This window comes from Drosophila grimshawi, unplaced genomic scaffold (assembly GCF_018153295.1).
Source record: "Drosophila grimshawi isolate 15287-2541.00 unplaced genomic scaffold, ASM1815329v1 contig_1377, whole genome shotgun sequence".
NCBI lineage: Eukaryota > Metazoa > Arthropoda > Insecta > Diptera > Drosophilidae > Drosophila > Drosophila grimshawi.
The window spans coordinates 24,057,808-24,069,554 of NW_025062900.1; the positions used below are offsets into that span (position 1 = coordinate 24,057,808).

An 11,747-nucleotide genomic window follows, 5' to 3' on the forward strand; every position below is an offset into this window, starting at 1 on the left:
TATGTTCTACCCCTAAATATAAAAGAAAATGCTTAAATTTATAATTTGCACTACATGAAGAACGCTCGAGAAAAATGTAATGTAAAACCAAACTACGGCGGATTTCAGCTTGATAAAGAAAGTCTAAAATTTCTATTCATATTTATTTTTGCAATTCATTAGATTGATTATTAAACTCAACCTAAAACTCTCTGTGTATATCCCAAGTAAAGTATATCAGAGATTTTAGAAAAGTAAAACACAATTTACTGTTTGCTTTTTTGTTGTTTTATTCCTGCTTGTTTGTTGTTATGGTTAATGCATTTTTATTATTTATTTTTTTTGTGTGTTTTTTGTTGCTTGTTTAGCTGTTGGTCTTGTTGTTATTTACGAAAAAAATGCATATAGAATTAAATAAAGATCTTACATAATTTGTGTGCAAAGTGTTAAACAATGAAATAAACAATTTTCCTATGTGTGCGTTATGCGGTTGTTGATGTTGTTGTTGTTGTTGTTGCTGTTGTTTGCTATACACACTTATACTGTACATTATGGTCTAGAAATTATAAATTGAATAAATTCCATTGCGAAACAAAAATTGCCAGTTAATATTTATGATTAGAGCAAATGACGCCAATGCCTTTAGGCCATTTTAAAATAAGAGAGAGATGTGGTTGCAACCCAAATTGACCGAAGCGTTGTCTCAATCAAACGCGGCACTGCAGAAATAAGAAGAAATATTTTATAAATATATCAGATATAGAAATTGATTCAACTTACCGCTACACACACTCGCTCCGTTGCAGGCCATTGATGTCGATCCCCCGAACCGGGCAGCTCTTTACTGCCTGCGGCGTTGGCGTCATCTACAGGAAATAGAAATCGATTAGGTATTTGCATAAAATTAATGCACTATGGCTTTCTATATATAAAAGCCTGCTGGTTAAGTAAAATTTAATTAAATTATTGGTCAGCATGTTTATTTCAAGATGCCTAAATGGTTGCGCTACTTGAAGCAATTTTGCAGCTGATATAAATATTCATTTTCGGTTATTTGCGCAGATGTTTGTTTTTCCATTCTTTAATTTTCAAGTGGGAAAACACATCCACAGTGTTTCCTGTTATTTATAGCACAAATGTATTTATTTCTTGAAATATAAATAAAGGTTTTCGACCAACTATATAAACATTTGTAGACTAACATTATGATTTAATTTAAATTCAGTTTTAGCTATTTTTCTAGATTCACAGTATACGAAAAAAATACATCAAACCCGATCATTAATTTCGTTTTTTAATGTATTCAGCGATAATAAGAACCTAATTCAAAAAAGAAAATAATAATAATAAACAACAACTATGCAAATTATAAACGCTTAAAATATCACACGAAATTCATTTGACAAATTTCACACGCTGCAAAAATGTTTCAAAAGCGATTTTATACATGCTGCTCACATCGTAGGGGGAGATGGATATTTAGTGAGCCATGTCGAAATGTCGTCGTTAAAAAGTGAAAAACTTTTTTGGGAAAATGATTTTCTAATGTCGAAAGTGTTGGCAGCGCTGCCCAAAAAAAAACAAAAAAAAACAAAAACCAGCAAAGATAGGCGATGAGCTGGTTGTGGGCTATATACTCGTATATATATATTTATTCTATATCATGATATTTTTCAAAGATTTTCGCTTGCTAATTTTATTAATTAATGTCATCGAAATGCTCATCAAGTGCCGAATGTCTGCTTAAGCATTTGAAAAAAAAAAACAACAAACTTTAGATATGCGGCGAGTGGCAATAATTTATATATAATTTTGATTAGAATATTCTTTTGATATAATGAGGTTGACTTACCTGACTTAGGGTACTAATAGAAATCCATTAAATGCTAGCGGCTTAAACGCGTAACGTTCTACAAATCCTAGTCATAAGTAAATGTTTTTGATTGTTGTTTTAACAAACATATTTTTAAGAAATTGTTGATGGAATTAAAATTCAACATGTAAGTATATCCTTGAACTATTCAAATCATAATTTAGAAAGCGGCTTCGTAGAAGGCATAGAGCAAGAACAGCAAAAATGCCAGGATTAAGAAGGTGGTAAACAAACTTTTGGCTTCATTCATTTTGTATGAGTTGTTGTTGTTGTTGTTGTCGCGTGCTGTGATTATATAGAAAAATACTTGTAAATATCAGAAAAGTAAAATATGCAAGTGCCACACTTCAGTTTGCCATAGAGCTGAGTGTTTCACATGTACTAGCACTATGGTAATCAATCTTAAGTATGACCAATTTTAATTGATCTGTCAATAACTGAGTTATACACTAAATGCAACTATCTACTTGGGTACACACACTAGGGAGCTGAGTTTTGAGGAATCGCCAAACCGTTCGAAGCAAATGGCACCGAATAACTGAGAAACGCACCAAAAAATTCTTCTCCACAAACTGGCCTACAATTTTTATCACGAATCAAAATCAGACAGCAGCCAGCTCATTGGAATTATGGTTCTATATGTGTGTATATATATGCCATACCCATATTTTTATTTGTACACATATGTATACATGTATATGTATGTGTACATCTAGAGAAATATAGTTTTCTGCTGGTATGGGTGTCCAGTTGTTGCGCATTTTTTTTTTTTTTTTTGGCGTAGCCCAGATCGTGTCTATATATACTTATATTGCCAGCAGACATATACATACATATGTATGTAGGTATACGCCATATTTTTTAAGAATGTTTAGATTCCATGAATATGTGTGGGCGACGCAAGCGCGTCATAGGTAAAAACTTTTGATAGCTTTCCTTAGCAACTTCTCCATAACAATTTCTCTCTCTTGTTTTCGTACCTGTTACGAATTGGTTTTTTTGTTTCTTTTTAACTTGGCCATTATTCATTCTTGCCAGTGGCAAATTGCCATATGCCATGTGCAGATATTGAAATATATTTTCAAAAATTCATTTATTTGTTTATTTGTTTGTTTTAATAGAGGTTCGTTGGTTTACTAAAGACAGATAAAAGAGAAGGATGGGGACGGTGTCGTTCTCCAGCCAGCTGTATTCAAAATCGTTATTCTTATTTATTTTCGTTTGCCGCTAAATACATTTCAAATTGCCTGTGCCATATGTTTGTGTGCTGAATTTTGAATATATTCGAATCATTTTACTCGAGTCACGTAGCACTGTCTCTGCACCTCACACGTGGATGCACGCAATTAGATTGTAACGACAAGCATGATAAACACATGATTAAAAACTATTTTCAATTAGGCGATTTTAGAAACTTGACTCCAATTTCTTTTTATTATACAGTTGTAATAATCAAAGTTGGATATCTTCTAATTCCCAAGATCATAGGTTAGTATTAGCATAAAAGCTAGAGCTCTTCCAGATCTTAAGTTCCTTGTATTATATTGCTTAATAATATATATCTGATTTATACTCGAGACTTTGAAAATTTCTTTTCTTTCCATTAGCAACAATTTTTTGACATTAACTTTTACATTTAAATTTAGTAGCTTGAGTCTATTAATTAAATGTAAAGCTTACCTTAACTCTATGCCTCTACCCATTTGATGTTGATTTACAATACTGCATAGATGATCCACAGGAAGAACAGCAATATGGCCAAAATGCCGAAGGTGGTAAACAAATTCGTTGCCTCACTCATTTTCGATTAAGTTCTAAAAATATAAATACAAAGCAATTAATAAATTATTAAGGTATTATATGTATTTGATTCCAATTTTTGTATCTACTCAAACAAAGGTCAGATAATAAAAATATTTCTAATAAAATTTTCAGCTGGCGCGTGAGATTTTTTTTTGTATATTAACACTAAAAATGAGCCCATAAATTTCAAAAGCACATATCATTTTGTTTTCAAATTATACAACATGTTTTTTTTAAAAACCACACACACCAGAAAATTATTAAAAGTTATATGAAAATATCATTCGTATCAAAAGTCTTAAACTGAGCGACAGACTCCATATAGACGAGTATACTATACGCATATAGTTGTTTGATGTTTTGCATTGGTTGTTGTTTTTTCCTTTATTTTTTATTTGTTTTTTGTTTTTTGTTTTTGCTGATGATAGAGCAATCTTAATGTGTGGCTATATGTAGTCATTGAAAAGTACATATAGAAAGAATTAGTGGCAAAATAATTCCAGCTTTATGGATTGGACCTGTTCCAAATATTTTTCGATATATTTATGAACACGGCACACTTAAGTTCGATTGAGATTCTGCAAAAATATCACTTCACATTGGTTAAATTCTCAAATAAATTCGATTTTTACCTGGTTATAGTTTCTTTTTTCACTTTTGAATTTTTTTTGCGGACTGTGCTATTAACTGCAGCGAGGCTTTGGCCCAACTAAAATCGATTCACGCACTTGGCTGTTGGGTTGGGCAAAATATAGCAAAAATAAATTCTTTGAAACGCCAAACATTAGTGCGAAAGTATCTATTAGAAAGACCAAATATATACACACACACACACACATACAAAGAGACAGATTGTAGATATTTTCCGTAGACAGCGACACTCAAGAGAAAACGTTGTGCTGTCAACTGACAAGTTGGAAAATATATGCATATATGTATTGGGGACTATAATTCTGGTCTCCAAAGAACACATGGGTTGAAATGAGATGCGAATAGTAAAAATTGCTTGGAACATGCTTAAAAGTTTAGAAAATCACATCGAAAATAAATAAAATAAATTTATGCCAGCAGTTTGACAGTTTGCGAGCAGCCGCAGCCGCTAGTAAAATAAAAGCACAATAACAATGCCTTCCATTAAAAATAATTTCTATACTATATTATGTAAACATTTTCATACAAAAAAAAAAAACATTGCGCTGTTGGCAATTTTTATATTCAGGTGCAAATGTTCTTACTATATCATATCGAAAGTTATCTGAAAAATGAATGGATTCAATTTGTTTGCAGAGCAACTTAACATATCTTTAGTTTGTAGATGATGACGCTGTCAACTGCCATTGAGCTAAAGCATAAATTTCAAACTTTAGCTGAAAAGATTTTCCAAATCGAAACCAAAAGTGACAAATACGTAAAACAGAACATAGTATATAATCTATAGTAGCTGGTATAGGACAGTGCCCACAGTTTCATAAACAACTTGTCGCATTTTTAGGTTCAAGATTCTAGTCCCAAAAGCACTACCTGACAGTTGTCATTAACTCACTGCGCAAAAAGTGGAACTGAACTCTAGAAACAACAAACATATATTTCAACCTAGAAAAACCGTGCATAATGACTAAAATCATTATAGAAAAAATGTTTGAAAATATTTCGGTTCATTGCTTAAAATGTTGTGCTGAAAATTATTGATAATTTCTACCTTGACATGCCGACAATTGTGTGGAGAGCAGATGCAATAAATTTCAAAACCTCAGCGGCTAGAAAGATAGGCAGAAAATCCAAAATTTCAACATCAGTGCTTATTATTGTTTAAGTGAAGAACATACAGAAAACAATGTGTTTAAAATTAGCTTAACGGTGGTGCAAGCTGAAAAAGAACTCACATAAATATTTGAAATAGATAGAGAGAATAAATAAAGCAACCAAATAATAGAAAAGCGGATATATTAATACATTAACATTCTATATAATAATTATAGCTACTATCTTACATTATACACTACTACATCAAATTATTGAATAACATTAAAAATTTTGAAACTTTTAAAATACTCATTAAAGAGTATTTAAACTTCACCACTCTAATATAGCAAATTTTTTACTCGCATCTGTTCAACATGCACTTTGCTGGTGGATTCATAAAAGCATCCGGATCACACTTAAAGGCAGCCTGGAACTCGGGCAGGTTCATATAGCCGCGATTGATCTGTGCCGCAAGAATTTCGTCCTGGCGATTGCACAACTGTTGGGCCACCGCATAGAAGAGCACACGGTGCTCATCCAATCCAAAGTATTGGAGCACAAACTGCTCGGCAAAGACGAAACGCTCTCCGTGCAGCCAGAATTTATAATCCCGCAGAGAGGCCTGGAACGAGCGATAGAAGTGAAACACATTGGCCACCTCATGGCTGCTCAGCGGCCGATAGATGGGCGCCACTTCCGCATCATAAAGCTGCTGAGTTTGCCGCTCCAAGCAATCCAAGGCTGTATAATAGCCATCGGTGTCCTGCAGCAGACGTGACTGATGCCACAGCTGCAGTCCCTCTGTTGCATAATAATGATACATCGGTCGATGCAGCGACAGCAGCACAAAGTGCAAAAATTTTCGCAGAAAATATGCGGACTGATTCACATCGTCCTCGTCCACATAGGGCGACTCGAAGCTGTGACGCAGTTGCACACGTCGCAGCTGCAACAGGTTGCCATAGAAGCTGCCCGGCCTGAACTGCACCTGGTTATACTGCATGGTTAGCTCAGTAATATTCAGATAGTGTTGGGCGTGGGCCTGCAGCAGTCGTGCAACCTGCAACTCCGGATGCTCCACAGAGCCGGGCAATAGCAGTCCATACCAGTCTCGGCGGTTCAGCGTGGTGCGTCGTCGCTGCTGGAAGCGTGTGGTGTGCAACTGATACATAGCCATGGCGACATCGCGTCTCAATTGAGGTGCAAGCACATGCCACTGCCAGTACTCGGCGTGGAGCAGACGCTCAAATTCGGTCGCCAGCTGATAGCAATCTTCGTATTCTAGGTGCTGCCGGGCTTGCCACATCACATAATTGTACACAATGCGTGGCTCCGTTTGGCGCAACACTTGCCACGCCTGTGTTATACGCTCCACATTCAGTGGCAGTTTACGTGCCCCAGCCAGCTGCCGCTCCGTAAAGTTGAGCAGCCCAAAGAAGTTCTGCAGATAGTCCATTGTGTTATCATCCAGTTGCAACTGTTCCTGCCCGGGCGATGGTGTGCTCTGGTTGCGTCTGGTCAAACTGTTGGTCAATGGCAGCTCTCCGCGCATTCCACGGCATAGGACGCGCATCTCGTGCGCCACAATGTGAGCCACCTGCGGATGACGATCCGTTAGCACTTCGGACATGCTCAACTTAAAGCCGCGCAAACTGGGACAGGGCAGCTCCTGCATAGGCGCCAGGTAGATGGTCTGCTCGGCAAAGTAAATGTGCAACAAGGTGGGCAGTCCGTGTGCCGCCAACTGTGCCGCCAATTGAATCCAATTGAGTTGCTCATCCAACTGCCTGCGTTGCCATTGATGACGCAGAAAGGGCCACGACGAGAGCACTTCCTCATGGACAGTCAAAAATGGCAACTGTTCCAACATGCGCTCCCAGTGCGTCGCTGATATCTGGTGGAGACTGCCCACATGCTGGGACCTGCTCCTCATTTTACACTCACTATACAGCTGTGCCAATAATTTACCGGGCAACGTTTCAAAGTTGCCGTGTTGTGTCTGAAAGAATTGCATGCGATCCTGCATGTTGTACAAAAATGGAGGCAGTGCCTCATCTTGATCCTCGGCCTTTGCCAACTGGCTAAAATTGCCACAGGCATGTGCATAGAAATCAGCACAGGGCTCCGCGCTGGCATTTCTCAATTCCATCATTTGCCTCAGATTACGCTTATACAGTCGAGTAAAGAACTGACCAGTCTCGGAGTCCGGATCGGACTCTTCTCTCGCTGTTGTTGTTGTGTCTGCGTGTGCCAGGTGAATGGCAATAAGCAGCATTAGCAGCTGCCATTGCCGGCGCAATTTGCTCATCTGTTCGTTTGTTTTGCTACCCGAGAACTGAGCTTAGTCGTTTCTAGCTTCAAACTGGAGGCAGCTCGCCGCTGATAAGCCAGAGTCTATGTGGAGCTCTAAGTTCTGGATGAGATTGTGACTCTCACAGCTCACTGCTCTCGGTTGTGCCACCTTGACCTTAAAAATGTAGCTTTCAGGCAAACTCATCGCAAATATTTCTCACAGATTAATCATTACTACGCATCCGCACTGTGAGCCCTGATTTTATTTTGAATCTATCTTATAATCAGGAAGTGGTTATAGCATTAGTTACAGCATATGTATATTTCTGATACTAAATTCATTTTATTTGAAGATTGATGTTAAATTTATTATACGGTATTCATTGGATATATGGATATATCATTAATTGGTATACCAGCTTATACAAAAATATTCTGAATTAGTATAAGTTATATTAATTATTTAACGTAATTAATATTATGATGTAGACTTTAATCAAACATATTCAGTCAAGGCATTAACAACTTCTTCAGGGGAAAATATAAACAGAAAAATCATGGTCCAACGGCATTTGAAAAGTTGTATATTAAAAAATGAAATATCAGCAAGATAATCAGTTAAATATTTAGATTGAATGGTAACATACATGCTGAATATTTACATATATTTTTATCTTAAATCATAAGTATGATTTAATTATAGAAATTTGCTTACGTGCTTAAATACCATTTCTCAAAGGTAAGGCAATAATGTTGCCAAAATTTGTTCCAGCTATGCGAATAAAACTTACATCTAAATTTTATAGTTGATGAATTTGCCGCGCGTGTCAATTTATAAATCTCTATATGACTTTGACAACTTAGTTGAACGGCGCTATAAATAAATTAATGGATTCTGTGGAATGGTTAGCCACAGATTCAGCCCCTTTTCCCCCCTATCCCTTCACGTGTAGACTGACGGAACGAGAGTGAGAGCGACAAATGAGGTCGCACAGATGTCTCTCATTTTTGTGGTTAATGTTTGTCTATAAGTTCACATTTTCTTTGACATTCCATGTCTTTAAGATTGTTACTGCCCCTGAAAATATGGACAGCAACTACTTACATATATATAAATTAATATATATATACATACATATATATATACATATAAAAGAGCTAAATATAAATTACGATTATGGCTTTTGTTAGCCACTAAATCGAAAAATTATAGAAATTTGCAAAGCAAAATAATCTGCACATTTATTGAGAGCACTCGATAAACACGAATTGCAAAAGCCCCCAAAAATTGTTCCAATTAGCATTTCGCGTGCTGTTTAATTATGACGGTGTAAACAAAAACAAACCCAAATTTAAATATGCGGTCTGGTGTTGGCATGGGTCGGGAAAGAATACATTTAAAGCTATCTGGTATGTGGATATTTATGGCCCGTAAGGCCTATGCCAATAGAGATAAAGATCCATATATGAAGATCCGAATAAAAGCTGACGGCAAGCCAACATTAAACGATCGTTCGCCCTCGATCGACGTGCCCGTGAACACAAAGTTTTCATTCATAGCGCACTAAATTGAAACAACAAACACGTACGCAGCCCACAGGTGTGCATGTGTGTGTGAGTGTGTGTGAGTGTGTGATTGAGTATAAGTACTCACAGGGCAAACACTCCGAGCGGGTCTCTCAACCGTTAGCTAATCCTCTGATTCGCTTGAAATTCTCAGCGTTTTCACTTTTCTGTCTCAACTCTCACTTTATAATTACACACACACACACACGCACACATACACACATGCACTCGCTGCTCGGCTACTTATTACATTTTGGCCAAAATGGTTATCGACTCGAATGCCGGCATTCAGTTTCTCCGACATTTTTAAACAATGCAGTTCGAGCCGCTGTAATTCGCCCAACAATTCGCAATTTAATTGAAGAATTTAGTTCAACATGAGATACTCGCTTCTACTATTGCCATATCTATTCTTAGGTAAGTGTCCGTCCGGGCTAAGACTTAAACAGAAATTCTATATGAGTCCATCTTTAGTCAGCAGCTGTGGCGGCGCCTCGATCTTGGATTTCGTCACACAATCCGCCCCACAATCGGATAATCCGACAACAACTGCAGTTCCGGCGACAACACAGCCAGGTACGAATCGTGATATAACCATTGGACCCTGCAAATGGGCCATAGGACGACGCTGTCCAGATCCAGATGTCAAATATTACATTTACACGCGTCACAATGTCATGGATCGTCAAGCAATTCACATTGATGAGTCAGCGGAGAAGTCGAATCTCACCAACTCCTTTTTCAATCCCAGACATCCCACTAAGATACTCATACATGGTTACAACTCCGATATGTTCCTAAATCCGCTTCAAAGTATGCGAGATGGTGAGTAAACTTATTAACGATTCTAAAAGGTTTTGAATAACAAACTGCCTGACACAAAACAAGTTAAACAACTTGCAACATTGCACAATATTCTCTACCCAATTTAATTACAACTGAGTTTGTGTTCCTGAAAAGTATAATTTTTGTCTAACTGTGAACATAAATCTGTGATCAGAATTGGCAAGATCTTTGGCGAAGTTGACCAGTAACTCCATTGGAATGCATCCAATTAAATTTAACGACTCAAATTCAATCAAATTAAATGGAATATAAAATTATTTTAGCCCAAAAACTTTTTGATAAACCATTTTAATCATTCCACACACTTTTTTACAGAATACCTGGCCAAATCGGACTATAATGTGTTGTATGTGGACTGGAGCGTGTTGTCGCCGGGTCCTTGCTACGTTAGCGCTGTGCACAACACGCGGCAAGCGGGCGCCTGCACGGCGCAACTGGTGGAGCGTCTGGTGGAGACGGGCAACACGGATATACACATCATCGGTTTCTCGCTGGGCGCTCAGGTGCCCAACTATATAGCGCGCAATTTGAAATCGTATAAGCTGCCCCGCATCACTGGACTGGATCCGGCGATGCCATTATTTATTACTGCCGGGGTGAATGATAAACTGGATCCCAGTGATGCGGACTTCGTCGATATTATTCACACCAATGCGCTGGTGCAGGGCAAACTGGAGCGATGCGGTCATGCGGATTTCTATATGAACGGCGGCATTTCACAGCCTGGCTGCAGTGGACAAATGTGGATGAGTAAGTGCAAAGTTCTGTCAAGCTGAAGAATATCATAATCAGTTCACGCACGCAAACTCCCTTTGGCAGATTCATTTGCGTGTAGTCATCAGCGGGCGACGGCTTACTATCTGGAGTCCATACGCTCACCTAAAGGTTTCTGGGGCTGGGCATGCAGTGGCTACATTGCCTACCTGCTGGGCATGTGTCCGCCGACAAACTATCTGCTCGAGGCTGGCGAAAACATACGTCCCGGTACGCGTGGCATGTTCATGATCGACACAAATGACACCTCACCTTATGCGCTGGGCAAGTGGACGGATTTGCCAACGCTGGGCGTGAAGCATCTACGCATTCCACAACGGCCACTGATGAAGCCCACACAAAGCGTTGATCCGCTGCTGCAGCACATCGATCAGTTTGGAAAGCTGGCGACCAACTTTAACAATTTGCCACCAGCACCGTTTGCTGGAATCCAGGATCCTTATGAGCAATGGACAAGTTACAGTCCGCCACAGTATGCGGACAGCGAGAGCGATGACTCTGTGGAGGAGCAAACTCCGGATTCGGAGGACTTTGTCGACATGGATGATCGTCAATTAAATAAGCCACTGAACTGGTGGGACTATCGACGCAATCTCACACTTGGCTATATAGACAATTACATATTCAGCACGCCAAAGGTGAATTAGTCGTATTAATCCTGGCAGTCCTTGCTAAACTCCCTTCCTTGCCCCCAAGTCACATTTAACATTATTATATGTAAGTATTGAAGGCCCGCTTTCAAGTACGCTTCTTGAATATCTGGCGAATTTTAAATAAAAGTTCTGCAATTTGAGGATCTACAATCGAAAAATCTGGTTTTTGAGAACATTTTTTTTTATTTCTTCTGTTTCAAGCACTTTTAAATCTATGC

The 11,747-nt window shown here is 38.2% G+C and overlaps 2 protein-coding genes and 1 long non-coding RNA gene across 5 annotated transcripts; 1 reads left to right on the plus strand and 2 right to left on the minus strand.

The window, feature by feature from the left end:
• Positions 1-245: 245 nt before the first annotated feature.
• Positions 246-4,511, minus strand: LOC116805681. Of its 3 annotated transcripts, XR_004365335.2 has the most exons (6): positions 4,497-4,511; positions 4,288-4,387; positions 3,533-3,666; positions 1,832-2,137; positions 760-845; positions 348-698 (listed from the first exon to the last, which is right to left on the minus strand). It is a non-coding gene; the product is annotated as an uncharacterized LOC116805681 (long non-coding RNA). The 3 variants fall into 3 exon arrangements; XR_004365334.1 differs by lacking the exon at positions 4,497-4,511 and having other exon boundaries at positions 246-698; positions 4,288-4,495; XR_004365336.2 differs by lacking the exons at positions 3,533-3,666; positions 4,288-4,387; positions 4,497-4,511 and adding an exon at positions 2,332-2,401 and having other exon boundaries at positions 252-698.
• A 1,126-nt stretch (positions 4,512-5,637) lies between these two features.
• Positions 5,638-7,721, minus strand: LOC6566584. The gene has a single exon (XM_001993337.3). The coding sequence runs from the start codon at positions 7,704-7,706 to the stop codon at positions 5,754-5,756; it is 1,953 nt and encodes a 650-aa protein (XP_001993373.1). The 5' UTR covers positions 7,707-7,721; the 3' UTR covers positions 5,638-5,753.
• A 1,485-nt stretch (positions 7,722-9,206) lies between these two features.
• On the plus strand, positions 9,207-11,676 carry LOC6566585 (phospholipase A1 member A). The gene is made up of 4 exons (XM_001993338.2): positions 9,207-9,673; positions 9,731-10,081; positions 10,418-10,852; positions 10,922-11,676. The coding sequence occupies exons 1-4, from the start codon at positions 9,634-9,636 to the stop codon at positions 11,521-11,523; spliced, it is 1,428 nt and encodes a 475-aa protein (XP_001993374.1). The 5' UTR covers positions 9,207-9,633; the 3' UTR covers positions 11,524-11,676.
• Positions 11,677-11,747: the final 71 nt, after the last annotated feature.

Coding starts and splice junctions, on each gene's coding strand:
- LOC6566584 (XM_001993337.3), bottom strand. CDS start 7,706: ATGAGCAAATTGCGCCGGCAATGGCAGCTGCTAATGCTGCTTATTGCC.
- LOC6566585 (XM_001993338.2), top strand. CDS start 9,634: ATGAGATACTCGCTTCTACTATTGCCATATCTATTCTTAG. Junction 10,082..10,417: donor GCTTCAAAGTATGCGAGATG/GTGAGTAAACTT, acceptor ACTTTTTTACAG/AATACCTGGCCAAATCGGAC. Junction 10,853..10,921: donor CAGTGGACAAATGTGGATGA/GTAAGTGCAAAG, acceptor TCCCTTTGGCAG/ATTCATTTGCGTGTAGTCAT.